Source organism: Trachurus japonicus, chromosome 21 (assembly GCF_045865225.1).
Source record: "Trachurus japonicus isolate A0001 chromosome 21, Traja_1.0".
Classification (NCBI taxonomy): Eukaryota; Metazoa; Chordata; class Actinopteri; order Carangiformes; family Carangidae; genus Trachurus; species Trachurus japonicus.
In genome coordinates, this window is record NC_140927.1 from 17,612,608 (window position 1) to 17,631,707 (window position 19,100).

Here is a 19,100-nt window from a genome sequence, read left to right on the forward strand (position 1 = left end):
TTGCAAGACACTGAAACACATTTTGCGCATCCTGAAACCCTGCTCTTCTTAGAATATAACAATAATCATAATTACTATACATATATGTATGTAGGGACATGAAATGAGATGGCTCTCCCCTCCCCTTAGAGGAAAAGATACACAAAGAACACATAATTACACATCAGGGTACGATGATGTCTGTGTCCATGCTGGACTCGAAGTCAGTGTCATTCAGTTAGTTGGATTTTTTCAGCAGTTTACAGTTTCATTGAACTAAACTAACTAACAAATACACGTGTTCAATTCCCAATCCCTTCAAGCAGGAGTAACAGTGTAAAACTGAAAGTTGTTCTGCTTTGAGGGCAGTGGTGACCCTAACAGTTTCCTGAAAATTCACAAAATGAATCGTATTAGAGGTACTGTCTGTGTCAATATTAAGAGTCATATAATTTGTTAAATGATATGACTATGCAGGGTCCTGGCCTGCGTGACAGGTCAGTGGTACAGTGAGCGCTGAAAGTCCTGTGTTTACGTGTTCGCTCTGTGATGTGGGTCACCTCTGGTTTCAAAGATTCTCCTCCACGGTTCAAAGACGGAGGCTACAGGTTAGGTGAACTGGAAACTCTAAATTGCCTGACATATGAATGTAATAGGGACTGTGTTGTAAGTCTGCAGTATGTGTTTTTTTTTTCTTCCTGTGACTGACTGGAGAGCTGTCTAGGATGTACCCTCACCTTTGACCATGTGCATGCTCTGACCAGTGATAAGTGGGTATTTAACATGAATAGGCGGCAGGGCTTGTTAATGTTTTTCAGTCATTAAATGTTCTTTTCCACATCCACAGCTGAGTGGTAGGAAGAATATAGGTTCATTGTTGTTTGCTGTCATACAGTGTCATTCAGATGTAGATGGATCATGACAAACTCATCAATAAGATGTCACAGAAAATGAAAGTGCCATTTCCTCCAACTGAAAACACACTGCTGTGACAATAAAACGTACATGTATAAACGGGATACAGAATACAGATTAAATACTCATATTATATATGATCAGAATTTAGTATTTCATGCATACCATTTATTTTTGTGTTTTACCCACAATTATAACACTAACCTGTTATTACACAAAAAATAAGCAATGTTTGAAGCATTTTGTAAAAGTAACTCACATGAAAGATAGATAGTCAAGACATGGAGGGCGAGACACAGGATCTGATCCTTAGGGAGTGGGGCACACATGGTCCCAGACACTCAACAGCCATAGGAGCACTATCCATCTTTTAAGGAACAATGTAAAAAAAAACTCCATGGATGATATAAGGAGCAGCTTATTATTTACATCTAAAATCATGTGCACCATGCTCTATACTATTTTGAAGCATCTCACAAATGAACTCACATATTTCTTTATATTTAATTTGGACTCATGGTCATGCATTTGACTGCGCTCGGTTTACATCCTGCCTTACGGAGGCTAAGTATAGTTCATGCGAAGCAAGTGCAGTTTGAATGTGAACAGAGCACATGTTGGTGCATGGAGTGCACAGTAAGAAGGCCGTAGTAGTATTTATGCAAAAAGCGTTTACTTACCCAACGTTGGGCAGACCGACAATTCCTATTTTCAATGAGGTGCCAAACCTTCCAATCAGCGGTGGTGGCTTTGGTGCATCATCTCCTTTCCCCTAATAAAGACAATGTGGAGACGTGTGCAGTCAGAACAAGCACTTGCCATTACATAATCTACTGTGCTGTCTCTCTCTCTCTCTCCCTCTTCTTTTTTTTTTGAATGAGCTATTCTTCAACAAAGCGCACCTTCTTCGGAGCCATTTCTCACTCTTAAGTTTGTGCTGACTTCCACACCAACTCAGAGAGAAAAAAAAACACTCATTGACAGCAAATGGGCTAAGCTAAGTCCTCAAATGTAACCAGTCGACTGCACTTCAACTGGCTCGCTCCCCACGCTCAAAATAGAACGTGCAGCCTCTGGAAATGGAAGTTGACACTGTAAACTGGCAAGCTGACCTGTGCTTCCAGATTTAGAAGTTGATACTATCAATGCGGGCGGATGAGCTGCTCTGAGATCAGCCTCACAGACAACAGTTTCTTGAAAAGTGGAGTTAATCTTTATCAGAGGCTTGACAACAGCTGTGTACTTTCTATTAACATTTGAATTGTCTGCCTGACAGTTGTCTAACTGAAGACATCCACCGGTTGAATCTCTATACTGACAAGTCGGAGCAATTTTGCCACGTACCCTTTTTTGCTGCCTTATTCAATTCCTATAGCATTAAATCCTTATTCTCTCTTTCACATTACACTTTCACTTGTGTCAATTAAATTTCCTTCCTGTGGCCTCTGAACAATAAAACAAATTCACAGGAAAAAGCAGATAAGACAAGGACATTTTCATTTAAAACTATCAATAACAAAACATATAAGAATAAATACTGCTTTTTAGCATCATAAGTCTGATCGCAACCCCAAATTATCTGTGAGAAAAGTAAGATGTTGACTAATTCTACATACTTGTGGCCACTTTTTTTTTCTCTTTTTTTTTGTATGTTTGTCCTCTGATCAAGTAGCCAACAATATACAGCCTCAGCACCAGAGAGATAAAGTAAAGCATCATTGCACTCATAGTTTCCTCCAGCCCCCTTTGGGAGGAACAGGTGTAGCCACATGAACACACGAAATCACTACAATTAGTTAAATGTCCTCAAATAAACTTCCTGCAGTAGAAATACAAATTAAAACACACAGGGGCACAAGCAGCAAAAAAGAAAAAAAAAAAACCCAAATCACCCAATCCAATAGCCTGTCTAGTTTAACATGCAGAAAATGAGGCTCTAATAATCTGGATTTGAGGCAAGTGGGGTTGGCTTTGTAGAAAGAATTTAAATGAATAGGTCTGAATTAATCATTTATCTTTTGTTGATGGATGCACCCCCACTTAGACTCATCACAATAGGTGCAGAGCGTTTTGTTCGACCATATAAATCATTCCCATTGTTTAAGGTACATTGATCAATCTAATGGCTTGTAATAGGCTCCTAATTGCCACAGAGAAGTGCCCACGAATGGAGTCCAGAATTACAGATTCAACTCAAAATTCTCACTTGAATCACAAGGTAAGATCATGTTCTCCCCTTTTGTCTCAGGTAAACATCCTCTGAAAAAAGCTCTATTATTTTATTATTCTGGGTTAATGTGACAAATACATTTCCCTCCAAATAAATCTGAGGCATGGGGGATATAATAAGACAAATGTGTGTATTGTTGCATAAAGATTCTGTGATGTCTGTGCAGTTTTCTTTGTTAGGACTAAGGGGCATCATTATTCCAAGCAGAGCAGCTCACACTGCTCCTTATTAAGATGTAAAAGTACACAAATAATCAGAAAATGAACATCTGAATAGACGGGAGGGAAAGGCTGTAATATCATTCTAAAATTAATTTCAAAGTAAAATGATGAAATTGTGTTTTTATTCAGGAAAAAAAAACTTTATTGGGGAATACATTTATTTTCCGTTTTCTCATAATGGAAATATACTGAATAGAAATCTACGTTAATTTTCATTTAACGCTCGAATTAATTGAACTTCTTTCAGCAACAATCAACTTTGTTTATGTAGAGCAGGCATTTAATACTGTTAACAGCACTCTGCCAAATTGTCATGATTGCAAAAAATTATTCCATTTTCTTGGCAGCGCTCTGTATTTGATGAGACTGATTTTTATTCACCCTTCCAAAGGTGGGGTTTTAAAGCAAAAAGAAAAGGGAAAAAAAGAAAAGGAGTATTTGAACAAATTGCGCCTGTGTTGACTGGCAGCATTCATACTCTATAATGGAGCATTATTTGCCCGTTTTGAATACTGTAATGCACATCTTTCGGTCAAGCCTTTCTCTGGAAAATTGCTTTAACTTTTAAAGGGATGATGATTCACATCAGAGCAGGTCAATTTTACATTGTGCCATTATCCCTGAGCATTTTAACAAGATATATGGAATATTATGCTGGATTATTGAATCGGTATGATAAAAGACAAAAAAAATGGGTGAAAAAAAGAAATAAAATACAGAATAAGAGTTTCCAGTTTCGGGGGAATTTTGTGATACACGGCATCCTCTTAATTGTCCACAGTTTAATTAAATGTGCTGGCATTACATTTTATTCCTCAGCTACAGGACAGGCATCGTCCCTCGTGTTAAATCATTTTAATGGAGTTGACTGGCGGCCTTACAGCAGGTATACCCCCCTCTACCCCACCCCCCACACCCCCTGGATGCTGAAACTTTCCCCCCCCCGCCTATAAAATACTTGTCTTTTAAAAGAGACCTACAACACGCGCTGATCAAGCAAGCTGTCATTTTTAATTAACCCCTCACCTGCATCCTCCCTCACCCCCCCACCCCAAACAAGTAAGCAAAGGGGGGAGGGAGGGGATGGAGGGGGTGGTGGATGGGATGGAGAGGTTGGGGAGGGAGGGGGGACTGCTTGAGGCACCGCCGCGCGCGAACACGAGCACGCGCAAGGGTTTTGGAAATAAACAAACTGTTAGTTTATCTATCACAATGTGTGTGTGTGTTTTTTTTTTCCTTCATGCCTTCAGAGGGAAGTCGTTTTATTCTGACAGCTCGTAAATAATCAAACCGCGGCGACAGAAGTGAAGTCTGCGCTGTCAGGCCTCCTCGGGGACTTCATCACCAAACTTAATCCATCTGTGATTTCTTTTTTTCCCCCCCAAATTGTAGAAACGCGAGCACTTTACACATTTAAGATGCAGCATATGACATCGCTTATCTAACATGCAGCATGCACTGGCTACGAGCTGGTTAGATAAAGTCATCATCATCATCGGCAGCAGCAGCAGCATCAGCAGCAGCGGCAGCAGCGTCGCTCACATTGTTCAAGACACTCTGGACTCACAACAATTTCTCTATGACGTGTTGCGCATGGTCTGAATATTGAAAAATCACAAGGGAAATCTGGCAGTGCACGGAGGAGAAGAGTGTCACCACAATCCACAAACGCTTTGAAATGAGTGAAAAGCTTACCTCGAGGAGAACTGACTTGTGAACTCAATTCTGCAATGAAAAGGAGACATTGAGCCTTCGTGTGAGAATACATAAAAATAACTGTATGCATTGAGGGGAGGAAAAAAAAAACATACCAAATCGTGTCTTGTATGACAGTCTGAGCAGAAGCTGCACAACAGATGATTGACGGCGGGGTTTTTGGTGTTTCTGTCTGCGGTCGACTCTCTCATTGGCTGACTTCATCCCCCCAGCCATGAATGCGGCCATTAGATTGGCTGCGCGTCCTCGCCAGCTGTACTTCAAAGAACACGCTCTCTACAACTAGGTAGTGTTGAGAGCTGCGAGCCAAGAGAGAGAAACCGTGTGACCCGAGTCAAACACGGTGAGTCTGAATCAAACTGGAGCCGTAGGCTACTTACTGCAGTGAAATCGCGACCGCTCTCACCACAGCACAGACCCTGGATATGGCTACGTCTATACTTGGGGTGAGTCTTTACTCGGTTTTTGTGCGCAAAAGTTGTGCGTAAAGTTATTGTAGCCTGCTGGCCACAACTAAAACAGTGCGGCTGCTTTCATAAACAAGCATGCGTTAAAGTTTGGACTTCACGTGTATCCTGTTATGGTGTCGTTTACCGTTGCATGACGTCTTTAGGTTGATATTTATCAGTAAAATGTGAAATGTCTATAATGCTTAGCGGCTTCTTATCCAAATCAGACCTGGTCAAACTGCAGTGTTTTAGTATTTCCCACTCCATTTCAGAAAGTTTCTAAAAAAAATAATCTTAGACTATGTTGTATTTTCTATTGTTTTACGTGGGGTAGAACAGAAAAATAAATCAACAAATCAATCTTTAAACAAATGTCACCTCTAAATACACTTTTGTGAATTGCAGTTACTTTAATTCATTTGTGTCTGTGTGTAAAGTCCAACTTTTCTGTGTGCTTTTTCAGGAAGAGCCACGGTTTGGAACTACACCTCTAGCTATGCTGGCTGCAACTTGCAACAAAATCGGTAACACCAGTCCTCTTACAACTTTACCTGACTCGAGCGCTTTCTCAAAAGGTGGATTTCACCCGTGGAAAAGATCCTCCTCCAGCTGCAACTTGGGATCCAGTCTGCCCGGTTTCACAGTAGCAACGAGCCGCGCGTCGACAGGACTAACACCCACCAGTGGCACGGGGAACAGCGCCTTCTGCTTAGCCTCCACCTCCCCGACCTCGTCTGCGTTTTCCACAGAGTACAGCGGTCTGTTCTCCAACTCCGCCAGCGTCACATCCCAAGAGTCTGGACAGTCGGCTTTTATCTCCAAGGTCCACACATCAGCAGAGACTCTGTACCCGCGGGTGGGGATGGCGCATCCGTACGAGTCGTGGTACAAGTCCGGTTTCCACTCGACCATCTCTGGCGATGTCGCCAACGGCGCGTCTTCGTGGTGGGATGTCCACACTAACCCCGGCTCGTGGCTCGATGTCCAAAACCCTGCAGGCACCCTCCAGACCTCGCTTCACTCCGGGACGCCGCAGGCCATCCACTCCCAGCTGAGTGGCTACAACCCGGACTTCTCCTCGCTGACCCACTCGGCGTTTAGCTCCACTGGGATCAGCCCCTCCGCGTCGCATCTACTGTCCACCAGTCAGCACCTGTTAACGCAGGACGGTTTCAAAACAGTCATCCCCACTTACACAGACGCTTCTGCCGCCAACGCCATGATATCTGGGGGCAGCTCAGGAATAAGCAGCTCCTCCAGGTCGTCCAGGCGGTACTCCGGCAGAGCAACATGTGACTGTCCGAACTGCCAGGAGGCTGAGCGGCTCGGTCCCGCCGGGGCCAGCCTGCGCAGAAAGGGACTCCACAGCTGCCACATTCCCGGCTGCGGTAAAGTGTATGGAAAGACGTCTCACCTCAAGGCGCATTTGAGATGGCACACCGGCGAGCGGCCTTTTGTCTGCAACTGGCTTTTCTGTGGCAAAAGGTTCACTCGGTCCGATGAGCTCCAGAGACACCTACGCACGCACACCGGCGAGAAACGGTTTGCTTGCCCGGTGTGTAACAAGCGCTTTATGCGGAGTGACCATTTGAGCAAGCACATCAAAACGCACACGGCCGGTGGAGGAGGCAAAAAGGGCAGCGACAGTGACACCGACACCAGTAACCTGGAGACCCCGAGGTCCGAGTCCCCAGAACTTATTATGGAGGGGGTAAACCCCAGAATCACTGTTAAGGATCCGTCTCCTCACGACGAGCCCTAATCAGGCTAAACTACCCCTCATCCCCCACCCCCAAATCAAATCAGATTCATAACTGCACAGCGTTGAAAACGGGTCTTATCTGACAGACAATAAAAGGAGAAAATATTTCAAGAAGCGATTGCCAAGTCTCAAAAAATATATTCTCCACGGGCGTAACGAGTATTTCATCCGTAAAAAACCCATCTAAAGAAACCACAGAGAGATTTAAACTGTAGGCCTTTGGGGGAAAAAAACAAAAAACATTTTAGGGACAACTTGAAAATGAAATGGATGTTTGCTTAAAGGGCGCGCGAAACCTGTTGAACTTTGGTTGGACAGTGTGAGTCACATCTTGTATATTGACCACTAAACTATGTGTTATTTTCATGTAAATGTTAGGCTATGATTGTTTTATTCGTGTTGGTATCCTGGAAATCAGGGAGTTTACTTTCGACGCACTTTGTGGATATGTATGTACACAGCTTTTTCCAACTTTGGTTAACCATTTTATTTCTTTGCTAAAAAAGTATATATATAAATATAAATGTTTACCTGTATAAAGTCACACGTATAAGACTTTCATTTTATCGTAATTAAAACATCTTAAAAAAGGCTGTTATTGTGTGATGTAGATTTTATATTTTTTGTTTATTTATTATAGGTTTTAATTTTGGGGGGGAAAAAAAATTTAATGCAGAAAATTATTTGTGCTGTTCATGGACTTTTTTTTCTCTTCTTCTTAAAATTCACCTATAGCCCAATACCTAGACTTTCACCATTTCCCCTATGGAATAAATCAATGTTTAATGCCCCGGAAAAGACATTTCATGCCTAAATGAAAATCTTGTTAAATGGTATTAATTATGACTTGGAGCACATCGCAGCCCCATGTGTCTTGTATTTGCGATTAGGGATTCGTGTCTTATCAAATATCTAATTAATCTCCGAGACATCTTTTGTTCAGTTTCACTTTATCGGGGGGTTTCCAAGGGGGTTTGATGACAAAGGTCCCTGAATATTTATTCTAATTGTCCAAATTAACTGCTTTCATTTGCATACCAATCGATGGAGCGAGAATAAGGATATGGTTTCCCCTCTCTCTTCGCCAGAAACCACATAGATGTTATGGGAACAGTTTTTTAAACTTTAGAAAAAAAGAAGGGGCAAAGAGTCACATGCAAATGTTGAATTTGAAATGGTCCTTGCTCAGCGCAAACAAATGGTGCCTGCATGTTATTTGAATATCAGTGGCCCCGTATTGAAAGGGTTCAAGGATGCTCTCTGACTTCTTTGTGCTTACCCAGTGCAGCGTCCGACTCTCAAAGAAAAAGCCGGGGAATAATTACAGCGTGAGTCCAGGATTTGGAATACGTCAGGGAAAAGCATCTCATCCAGACACCCTCCTTTTTTTTTGAAGAGGATGTTAAATTGACCAGAAGGCAATAGAAGGGAAATTATTTTCATTTCCTTTTGTGCAACAGCGGCTTGAAGGAAAGTGAAAACTATCAAATTAGATTGCAAAAACACATAGCAGCAACACTTAAAGAAAAAAAAAATATTGAAATTTAAGCTTTTATACAACACATTTAGCAATTCACATACATTTGTTTATTTTTTTCCATTTTAGATTTAAAAAAAAAATAATTGCAACAGTCTGTTGGTTTTTTTTTCTAAATTGTTTTTGCTGACTGAATGTTTCAAATGAAGTATTTACGATATTGGACCCAAAAATGTAAATATTTGGAGGGAAACCGTTCTATGTGGGTGGTATAAAATATAAACATTACATATACATTTTACCCATATCCGAATATAAAATACTGGTCAGCATTTATTTAAAAAAAAAATCATCTCCACGCTGTCACTGCGTGCTTCTGATTCCTTTCTAATATATTATGTGTTTAATTTAATATTAATAATGATAATAATAATAGTCACAGTTATTTTGTTTAAATTTAACACCCGCAAAAAACAGAGGGGCGTATATCGGCTTCAGGGCCAGCGCCCATCATGTCATGTCATTTTGGGAGAGGGCGGGATTGCTTCAAGAAATATTTGAAAAAAATACTGTGCGCTAAAGTGTAAATAATTCGTGTCTAAAACTTTAAAGACAATACAGTTGGAGTACACTGAAGAATGAACTGAGAAATCCAGATTTTCTTTTTCCATCCGCTCTATGACGCTGATTTATTTCATCCATGGCAAATAAACGTGTCAAACTGAGAGGATTAAACATTTAATCAGAGAATAAAAGTCCTGATTTTGCAGACGTCAACAGCCGAGAAGCGTTAGACTACAACAATGTCGACCCCCCCACCCCCACCCCCCCAAAAAAGACGAATAACGAAAGGAGGATTAAAAAAAACTGCAGCAACAGAGATAGTCTTTGTAGCAGCCAACTGACCATGAAAATGAGTCCGACATTTCCCCATCAACAGATCATAGCTGCAAATTGCCTCCAATGGTAATCAATTAATTTAGAGCCTTTCATACAGTACAAGACAACACAAGAGTGCAATGAGCTGCATCTTGATATTTTCTGTCCACTGCTTCCCTCTACTGGAAGAAAAGAGAAGAGGACTCCTACACACAACATCTGCAGTTGGATGTTTAAATACAGGGGGTCTGTGTGGTTACTAAGAGGACTACTTAACTTAACAGTAACTGCAAAAATGAAAAATTTTAAAATTCAGGACCCTTTCACGTTTTCTTTGTTGTTACTGTAGGAGGGCAAAAGACGACTGAACAGAAAAGTCAGCGCTGTCTTTTGCCTCTGTCTTGACTTCTCTCTCTTCTCTCCCTACTCCTACTTCTCCCTCTGCCCTCCCTTTCTTTCCCCCTTTCCCTGCTTCTGCTCCTCCCATCTGCTGTTCTCCCTCTCCTTCCATCTGTGCTACTTCTGTTCCTCTCACCATCTCCACTGCGACGCCCGTCTTTACCTCTGTCCTCCCTGCCTCTCTCGCGGCTCCTACTTCTGTCCAAGCCAGACTTGGAGCTGCTAGGTCTCTGCCTGTCCCTGCTGGTGTGTCTCTTTCTCTCTTGACCTCCCTCTGACTTGATCTTGTTCTCCGGGCTGCGATCTCGACTCCTGCTCCTTCCCCTCTCTGTCCGTGTTTGTCTATAATCTCGGGGCTCCTCTTCAGGCCGCCTCTGTCCTGTGTGGGGGCTCGGTGACCTGCTCCTGTGAGAAGAGGCCTTTCTCTGACTCTTGACTCGGCGCTTGCTCTTAGAGCTGTTATCCCGACAGGAATCTTTTTTCTTATTCTTCTTTTTCTTTTGGCTCTTGAACTTGCAATGACTGTCTGAATCTGAGTCACTATCACTGCTGCTGCTAGAGGAGTCACTGGAGCTGCTGCTACTTTCATGCTTTTTTGTGTGTTTTCTTTTGCTTTTCTTCTTCTGTTTCTTGCTCTTCTTTTTCTTGGCCGCCTTCCTCTCCTGGCGATCCAGTTTTCTGTAAAACAGCAACAGAAACTCTCTGTTTAATCAACATTTTCCAACAAGGCAGCTGATAGATGTCTAATATTAGTTAAAAAAGGTATATGAATCACAATAAGGATTAAGGTGAATGCTGAAGGACACACAGGTTTAACAAATAGAACTACAAAATGGAGGAAAAAAAATGATATCACATTACATATATATCATATTTTTAACACTTGATACATGATATATATATACACACACAGTAAAAACACACAAGCTTTTCAAAGTTTAAAAATATCACAGAAACCTTGTAATTCATAAGATCATTTATAAGGGATTTCAATCCAGACTATCGTGTCAGAATGAATCTTAAAAATATTCAAACCGTTATAATAAAATGCTTTTTAATTTGAAGGTTGATAATCACAATGCAGTTCAGTTCCTTTAACCTTCAGCTAGACAAAGAGTTGCTATATATTTTTTTTTACCTGAGGAGCTTCTGTTTTTCCTTGGTGGATAATGACTTCAGAAATTCCACCTCAGGATCTTCCTCTTCCTCACTGGCAACAAATTCCTATAAAAACAGTAGACAAATAAGTCATTCTGCATTTATATATATAAAAAAAAAACTATGTACAGATAAATACTGCAGATCTATATTTGATCTCATCAAGGGAGGAAATTTGTACAATCTAATCCGTTCACTTGACACCAATGACTTTTGTTGCTCTTAAAACTGGTCACTGCAGCATTTGTACATTTGTACATATAGATATAGTTAGTCCTTCCTCTCTGAAGGGTAGAATATATGTGTGTGTGTATGTTCGTATATCGTCCTATGTGTGCAATGATGGGGGTGCGAGACAGACAATTACCTGCGATGGATCACAAACAGTAGCATTCCTACCAAGGACACATTTTTTCAGGGCAAACCCACTGTTTCGCATCTCCGCCATTAACTCTGAGGGGTGCATCGACGGACCTGTTAGCACAAATCACAGCCTCAGAGTCCCATTGATGTCAAACCCATGCCAACCACTATCTCCACAGTGGGAATTTCAGGGGCGGCTTTGTTAACAGAATGGGACATCAAATCAACTCACTCCACTTCCGGCTGAGCAAATCATACAATATCATTCTCTGCCAAAGCAGCAGTTAGGGGAATCAGAATACACAATAATTACATTTTTTTCTTCAGGCACAGGAGGGGGACCATTACAGCACTCCACCATCAACACCATGCATTGACTGGACTCTCCCAGGGTAAACATTATTACTTTACAACTCAACTCTCTGATTGCAGAACTCCGAATCAGCTCAAGACTGGGAGCTGCAGCTGGAACCTGAGGAGAGGTACAGTAGGTGTACCTGCTGTAGTCGCACAGCCACAGACGACAGCTAAACCACAGACCAAAAATATAGAGCAGCAGATATTCTGCAATCCCTTCTCATTGTACATATGAAATGATTACCTTTTTAAAATGAACGACTAACTGCAAACACATTTAACTGAAAACAACAAAACCAAAGTCTGTATATAAAATCAGTGGTTTTTTCCCCCACTCTTTTTTAACGTACATATCAAAGCATATTAAGGTTTAATTATATTGACTGCCACACATAAAACAAAGGAACTGCAGGAGACCATGTTTACAATTACATTTCTACAATTATTGTATGTTCCCTACCTGCTGCCTCCTCTGAGGCCACAGAGCTGGCGTTGATTCCCGACAGCCCATAGAGAGGACACTCTCTGTCTGTGTTCACGTGGCCCCATTTGTGGCATTTGATGCATCTCACGTTGCGAACCTATGAATTTAACAACAACAGACGTTACTGACAATTGTCTCAAAACTGGGGATGCATGAATAGTAATTCATGCAAAAGCATGCACTATATACCGCTTTTTTTTCTATAGACGACGATGCCTAATTAAAAGGCAAAATGCATTCCACTTTGAATTCATGTCAAGCCCTGGGTTTTTTTTATAAATATGTCTTATGTGTCATTTCTACACGTACAAATCACTGTCTACATGCCAATCCTCGTCACAAGATTTGGCTTGAGAGGCAACATGTGTTGCAAACACTGCAAATAAACTGGGACTTTTTAACCGTTTCATCTATAGGATCAGGAGGACACCGAAGTCACATGAAAATAAAATTGATTGTGTTAATGGACATGACTCATTTTGTTTCTTTCATCAACCTCAGGTTTAGAGTGACGGCGCAGTATTGTATTTCTCAAATAAGTACAAAACATCATGTACCTGGATGCCAAATGGCTGATCCCTAATATTCATGTCATCCTTTGCATATCTGCATAAGAAAGGGAGAGATAAATATAGCATGTATGACATATGAACATTGGAAAAAATGCGAGAAAATCTTATTGCATATAAAATCAACCACTTACTTCTCTCGAGGAGCCCCCTTCTGCCACTCAAATTTGTATTCTTCTTCCCCCTCCTGACAAATACACATTATGAATTTTTGTAAGTTTACATTTCATGGTATAAATGATGATAAGTGTATTATATTCTCTTTTTACCTCTTTCGTTTCCTCTTCAGAGGAGAAGACATCATGAAAAAAAGAACAGGCATTGAAATGTTAAAACATTTTCTTACTTGGCAAATGTATGGAAGTGTAAAGAGTATCAGTGGGGTCCTAACCCCGGTGATTATTTTACCTTTGGATGCTCCAGGTGGAGCCTCATACATGAAGTTGAGGCCATTTTTAACACGATCATCACCCATCAACAACCTAGAGGATAGAAAACAATGTGAAGTGATGAACTTTATCGACTCTTTTTTTTTTTTACAATATGTGAATTCAGAGGATGTCTCCAGACACTGGCTTTCTCCACAGACAGCAGCCTACATTCAATATGCATTCATCAGGCAACTAAAAATACATTTGTTGCTTGCATTGAGACAAAAGGTTTCATAAGATATCATCCTGTATATTTATCTAACCTGTTGTTGTAAGTGTCCTGTTCTTTTAGGTATGCCTGCATAAGGTCTTCTTGCTTTTTCTTCTCGAATGTCAGCTTCTGCTCTGCAATCCATACCTGTAAGATCAAAGGAGGGTTATAGCATACATTTGCTCAAATTCTTCATGCATATCCAATTCATCTTTTGAGCCAGCTTACTTACCCAACACACAAAAACAAACATTACTAACTCAATTCAATTTTATGTATAAAGCGCATTTCATGCACAGGGCAAACTCAATGTGCTTTACAATAGTTAAACAATTATAATACAGAGCAAATTTAAAACAAGACAAAATCAAAACAGTATCACATACACGTCTACTACATACATGCTCGGGGGGACACATTGGTACACACACACACCCACACACACCCACACACACACACACACACACACACACACACCTACTGAAAACTGGCAGTAACTTTTGAGGGTTTCAGCTTTGACTTGCTCCTTGAGGTCTTACAAACTGCAGTGGACATTTTAATTTTTCTAAATATATTTCATAGAGAAAACAATCATTAAAGAGATACATTTGAATGAAGTGTAACAAAGTGCTTGAACAATAACTATTTTGATGTAACAGAGTGCACAGATTTTCACCTACAGATCCTTGACTGTGCACATGGTAAAAAAAAACAAAAAAAAACACTACCTCTCACACAACACTTGTTTTTAAAATCACATTAATAAGTGGATTGTGTAGCGCAAACACATCAAGAAACATGGCCATTTAATTATGGTATCTTCAGTTATTCTTGCCATTTACTAAATATCACAGCTCACTCATTTAAAATCTCTGCACAATGACAACACGGTTGATTGAATGTGGCTGGTCAGCTTTAGTTTATGAGTAAAAAGAATTAAATTCATGGATTAAAACTAATACACTTTTCAGGAGAGGTGAACTTAAAGTTATAATGAATGTTGTAAATTTCACGTAGCTACGCCAGACAGCGGGCCAGCTTTAATCAGCTACGCCGCTACATGTGTCCCCTCTTAAACAGCAGGCCTACACTCATGATTAATAAAGAATAGACAATAAAATAGGTTGAATTCAGGGTTTTCTGTCGAACAACTACAACACGCATCATGTTAGCTCTTGCTAGCTAGCAGCTAGGCTAGCGGAAGCAATACAAACAGTGTTAGCTAGTAGGCTAATCTGCTGTATAGTAGTCTCAGCTGTGACTAGTACTTACTTTTTTGATATTTGACTTGGACGCAGGGTGAAAGTCTTTCTTGCACATGAAATTTGCAAACGATTTCCCCATGGCTGACGCCGGTTTATGTCGGTGTCTGAACTGAAAACGTAGCGTCAACGTTAGCTAGCGGAGCCGTTAGCACCACAGCTACAGCTTCCACCGCTTGTAAACAAACGGACCCGTGTGAAGCTCGTTCTACATTGGCAACGAAGCGTCAACCGGTCAACTGATTTTTTTTTCACTTTTTTTTTTTTTTACATTATACAAACCAAGACATAAACCAAAAACAAAACAGTGTAATTAACAATATAGTTTTTAATTATCAATAATAGTGTAGGCGTGGGGCGCGAGTGTGACGTCTTCAAGAGGCGACATTGTTGTTGTTACAGAGTTGGCCGGTGAGAGAAGAAAAATAAACGAGTTTGTTGTTTAGCTCCAAAGAAACAGTAACGTTATGTTCTTCAGTTTTTGTCAGCAAAAAAAGAGTGACTTTAGAAGACTTTTACACTTCGCAACGCTACAATAGTAATTAACGATAACAATTTTGTGCATGTCCTTAAAGAAGACAAACTTACTTCACAAACATATTAATATTGAAAGTCAGTGATTACTTATGTAAAATTAAAATCTGATCATAGAAATTATAGAAAATAAGAACGACCATAGAAATGTTGGAGTTGGAGTCAAATGGTAAAGTTGCAAGAATACCAGCAGTCTTTTATTTATTTATTATTTAAAATAAATATAAGTCATACAATTTCCCCATCGTGAGACTAATAAATGATCATCTTATTTTCTAATAGAATAATCTAGAATTAAGTCAAGGGGTTTAAAAATAGCATTTAATAAAAATGTAAGCCTGCAACTCGCTTTGCTACGAATATAAAACTGACTTCATCTCGGTCACGTGACCGCAGTGTTTCCGTGTCAGAGAGTGAACTGCATGAATCATATGGAAACAGCTGAGAATAGAAACTTAACGCTGACAGTGGCAGCCCTCAACAAGACTGGTGAACACAGGTAAGGCTATTGATCATTCCATAACATTACATGACACTGCTTACTGGCTAATTGACATCAAACATCACACGGGACACTAACATTCAGCTCTAAATCTGAATTTAGATCACTTAGGTGTTCAGGTTAGTGTGAGTAGCTAACTAATGTTTATGTGTGGAAAGGTAAGGATGGTCCCTAATCTAATCATTATATACAGGCCTGTGTATTTGCTACCTAACCAAACTGTTTTATCTGTTTACTCTCAGCAAGTGTGTGGTTCGACATGCACCCATCTTCCTGTGACACATTTGTGGCTTTGCCCCCCTCCACTGTGGGACAACGCATCATCTTTGGCAAAAACTCTGACAGGCCATGCGATGAAGTCCAGGAAGTGGTGTATTTTCCTGCCAAAGACTATGGAGCAGAGGAGAAGCTTGAGGTAGGCCACACAGGCAGCTTGTTATTGCCCTCCAATTTTCAGTCTCCCACATTGTTTCTGCTCCTCTGCGAATGAGCCATTAGATAACCATTAACAGACTTTGCCCCTGTGTCTTGTTTGTCCTGGAAGTGTACCTACATAGAGATTGAGCAGGTTTCCCACACATATGCGGTGGTGTTGAGCAAACCAGCATGGCTGTGGGGGGCAGAGATGGGCGCAAATGAGCATCAAGTGTGCATTGGAAATGAGGCAGTGTGGGGCAGAGACAGTGCGGATGAAGAGGAGGCTCTTCTGGGCATGGATCTTGTCAGGTAAACTCCCTGCAAACAGAGTTGTCTGTATTTCCAAGCCCTCGTGATTTGCCCAACTATGCTCATCTTGTGATGCAAAAGGAAATTTAATGACATAGTAGCAGCCAGAAACAATTTTGTGTAATTTTTTCTTCAGCTGGCTTTTGTCAGTTCTGAATAAATTTATGAGAAACAGTCATAGACAAAACATGAAATCTGTTACCCTGCAATTTCACAGGCTCGGACTCGAGAGAGCAGACACAGCTGAGAAAGCGGTGAGTGTTATTACTGAGCTGTTGCAGAAATACGGACAGGGAGGCTCTTGCATGGAGGATGAGTGTGGCTTCACCTACCACAACAGTTTCCTAATCTCGGACAGAAAGGAGGCGTGGCTGCTGGAAACATCAGGGAAGTACTGGGCTGCAGAAAGAGTGGAAGGTAAGAGTGACCTATGGAAAAAGAAAACATTAAGGAATGGGCACCTATTTGTTCTGCCCATGCAGTGAAATGGGTTTTCATTGTGTAGCCTCAATTTTGCATCATAAACAGGTCTTTACCTTTATGTAGAGTCCATGGTCAAAAGTATAAAGGAAGAAACCAGTCAGTGCTGAAACATGAGAAAATAAAAACTGCTCTATTTGTGTTATAACTTAACTATAAAAGCAATGCTGGGGTGCTCAAAGCTTCACACTTCCTGAGGAAAAGATTGTGAGTTTAGATTACATTGCAAATACAGCCCACTATATAAATCATCTTACTAGAGATGAACTGTGTATGTAACATCTATTACAAAGCTGATGCAGTATAAAATGATAAGTGTACTGTATGTTTGAGGCAGTTCAGAAAGTGTCTTTATAACATAGTTTGACCACCAGAGAGCGCTGTTAAGTTTATTTTTCAAAATTAATCATGAATGAAATGTCCCATTAGTTCATAGGGTGGTTATGATACTTTAATAAACTAAATTTAAGACTCATTAACGGTAGGCCTATGTGCATTAAAAGACAGTCAGTCAGGCCACAGTAGTATTTTTGGTTTTTCACCTTTTGCACCTTTCATTTGTTTTTACGGTACTGCAGTCATACCTTAAGACAGCTTGTATCAGCTCCTGCAAGACAAGAAATAGTAGCAGTTTTCTTACAACACACAGGACTGTTTCAAGGTTGATGTTGAATCGTACTGGTACGTGCATAATTACATTTTTACCTTTCTCTAGATGGGTATCGCAACATCTCCAACCAGTATGGAATAACAACGAAGATAGACAAGGAACACCCAGAGATGAGGGAATATGCACGGAGCCAGGGCTGGTGGGACGGAAAGTCTGAGTTCAACTTTGCTACAGTCTACTCCTTTATGACTACGGCCAGGATTGAATCCTCTGGGAGCAGATATTGTGAGGGGAAGACGATGTTGGAAAAGAGCAATGGTTAGTTAATGCACACCTCACTAACGTAGGTCTGCAGCAGAAGAAACCATTACATGACGACTGCCACTGTTTACACATGTGTTGATTGTGTTTACCGAAGGTCAGATCACTGGGGAGACGATGATGGACATCCTGAGAGATAAAGATAGTGGTATCAACATGGAGGGCATGTTCATGACTACAGGAAGTATGGTGTCTGTTATTCCAACAAACCCTGAACTGCCAGGAGTTCACTATTTTACAGCAACTCCAGATCCAGAAAGGTGAAGAACTCTATCTCACTCAACTTTTTTAACCACTCTGGTTAAATATCATTTTAAATCCATTCACCACCGCAGGTTATGATGATTTACAGTTATTCTTCGGTGCAACAGGTCTATGTTCAAGCCGTTCATTTTCGTGAAGCACAGTAAGGAGCTGAAGGAGACGACCTCTCCTAGTTACGGCCCTGACGACCCAGTGAAGAAGAAACCCCGCTTCCAGAGCAAGCCTGACCGCAAACACGAGTTGTTTGTCAAGCATGAAGTGGTGGCTGCCATCATTGACACTAACAAGGCAAGACAAATCAGATCAAACATATGCCTACATTTGTCATTCCTACAGAAAATGTGCTAATAAATAATACATTTTCTTTTCAGGAGAGAGGAAAGAAGATCACAGAAAGCATGAGGCAGTTAGAAAAGGAGAAGATGGCAGAGATGGAGAAGCTTCTTTCAGAGGGCATTGAGGAGCCTGACTTTTTGGTCAATCTGTTCTCGACCTCTGTCCACGAGGAGCTGGCTGCGTACAGCAAAAAATGAGAAGGGTGAAGCTTGTTGGAGCCACACATCAGCTCTCCAAGTTAAATTAGCAGTAAATGTTTCAGTAGCTTGTTTACCTTTCAGTCAGTGACAAGTACACAAACATGCCTGCATCATAAACCAGTTAATCAGGACACAGCTAAACATTAATTATCATCACTGTGTAAAACACAAAGCAGGATACTCAGGTAGTAAAATCTTTTAGAGGATGGACGAGATCTTCTGGTTTCATTTATGTGTGGAATCCTTTATCAGAAATACAGGACAG

The 19,100-nt window shown here is 40.8% G+C and overlaps 4 protein-coding genes and 1 long non-coding RNA gene across 6 annotated transcripts in view; 2 read left to right on the plus strand and 3 right to left on the minus strand.

The window, feature by feature from the left end:
* The window catches only part of LOC146965022 (obg-like ATPase 1), a 42,700-nt gene extending 40,701 nt beyond the window's left edge, over positions 1-1,999 (minus strand). The window contains exons 1-2 of the mRNA XM_085766015.1: positions 1,797-1,999; positions 1,575-1,666 (exon numbers count right to left, since the gene is read on the minus strand). Coding sequence (XP_085622141.1) covers positions 1,575-1,666; positions 1,797-1,811 — 107 coding nt within the window. The 5' untranslated portion in view covers positions 1,812-1,999. The remainder of the gene's footprint in view (positions 1-1,574; positions 1,667-1,796) is intronic.
* Positions 2,000-4,588: 2,589 nt separating this feature from the next.
* On the minus strand, positions 4,589-5,271 carry LOC146965023 (uncharacterized). Its single transcript, XR_015034652.1, has 3 exons — positions 5,157-5,271; positions 5,041-5,070; positions 4,589-4,704 (listed from the first exon to the last, which is right to left on the minus strand). It is a non-coding gene; the product is annotated as an uncharacterized LOC146965023 (long non-coding RNA).
* Positions 5,272-5,333: 62 nt separating this feature from the next.
* Positions 5,334-8,071, plus strand: sp9 (sp9 transcription factor). The gene is made up of 2 exons (XM_085766013.1): positions 5,334-5,507; positions 5,974-8,071. Exons 1-2 carry the CDS (start codon positions 5,487-5,489, stop codon positions 7,270-7,272), a joined length of 1,320 nt encoding a protein of 439 aa, XP_085622139.1. The 5' UTR covers positions 5,334-5,486; the 3' UTR covers positions 7,273-8,071.
* Positions 8,072-9,471: 1,400 nt separating this feature from the next.
* On the minus strand, positions 9,472-15,046 carry cirsr (corepressor of RBPJ and splicing regulator). 2 transcript variants are annotated; one of them, XM_085766012.1, is made up of 10 exons: positions 14,873-15,046; positions 13,653-13,747; positions 13,367-13,440; positions 13,228-13,241; positions 13,093-13,145; positions 12,947-12,995; positions 12,366-12,486; positions 11,553-11,659; positions 11,166-11,251; positions 9,472-10,705 (listed from the first exon to the last, which is right to left on the minus strand). In XM_085766012.1, the coding sequence occupies exons 1-10, from the start codon at positions 14,942-14,944 to the stop codon at positions 10,006-10,008; spliced, it is 1,371 nt and encodes a 456-aa protein (XP_085622138.1). In that variant the 5' UTR covers positions 14,945-15,046; the 3' UTR covers positions 9,472-10,005. The 2 variants fall into 2 exon arrangements, with proteins under 2 accessions (XP_085622138.1, XP_085622137.1); XM_085766011.1 differs by lacking the exon at positions 13,228-13,241 and having other exon boundaries at positions 13,093-13,142; positions 13,350-13,440.
* A 779-nt stretch (positions 15,047-15,825) lies between these two features.
* On the plus strand, positions 15,826-18,946 carry scrn3 (secernin 3). The gene is made up of 8 exons (XM_085764164.1): positions 15,826-15,895; positions 16,141-16,313; positions 16,443-16,624; positions 16,842-17,041; positions 17,820-18,032; positions 18,133-18,295; positions 18,407-18,587; positions 18,671-18,946. Exons 2-8 carry the CDS (start codon positions 16,158-16,160, stop codon positions 18,830-18,832), a joined length of 1,257 nt encoding a protein of 418 aa, XP_085620290.1. The 5' UTR covers positions 15,826-15,895; positions 16,141-16,157; the 3' UTR covers positions 18,833-18,946.
* The last annotated feature ends 154 nt before the right edge of the window (positions 18,947-19,100 follow it).

Coding starts and splice junctions, on each gene's coding strand:
- sp9 (XM_085766013.1), top strand. CDS start 5,487: ATGGCTACGTCTATACTTGGG. Junction 5,508..5,973: donor TGGCTACGTCTATACTTGGG/GTGAGTCTTTAC, acceptor GTGCTTTTTCAG/GAAGAGCCACGGTTTGGAAC.
- scrn3 (XM_085764164.1), top strand. CDS start 16,158: ATGCACCCATCTTCCTGTGACACATTTGTGGCTTTGCCCCCCTCCACT. Junction 16,625..16,841: donor CTGGGCATGGATCTTGTCAG/GTAAACTCCCTG, acceptor GCAATTTCACAG/GCTCGGACTCGAGAGAGCAG. Junction 18,033..18,132: donor GATGTTGGAAAAGAGCAATG/GTTAGTTAATGC, acceptor TGTTTACCGAAG/GTCAGATCACTGGGGAGACG.
- cirsr (XM_085766012.1), bottom strand. CDS start 14,944: ATGGGGAAATCGTTTGCAAATTTCATGTGCAAGAAAGACTTTCACCCT. Junction 13,748..14,872: donor CCAAGTCAAATATCAAAAAA/GTAAGTACTAGT, acceptor TTGATCTTACAG/GTATGGATTGCAGAGCAGAA. Junction 12,487..12,946: donor ATCAGCCATTTGGCATCCAG/GTACATGATGTT, acceptor TTAAATTCATAG/GTTCGCAACGTGAGATGCAT.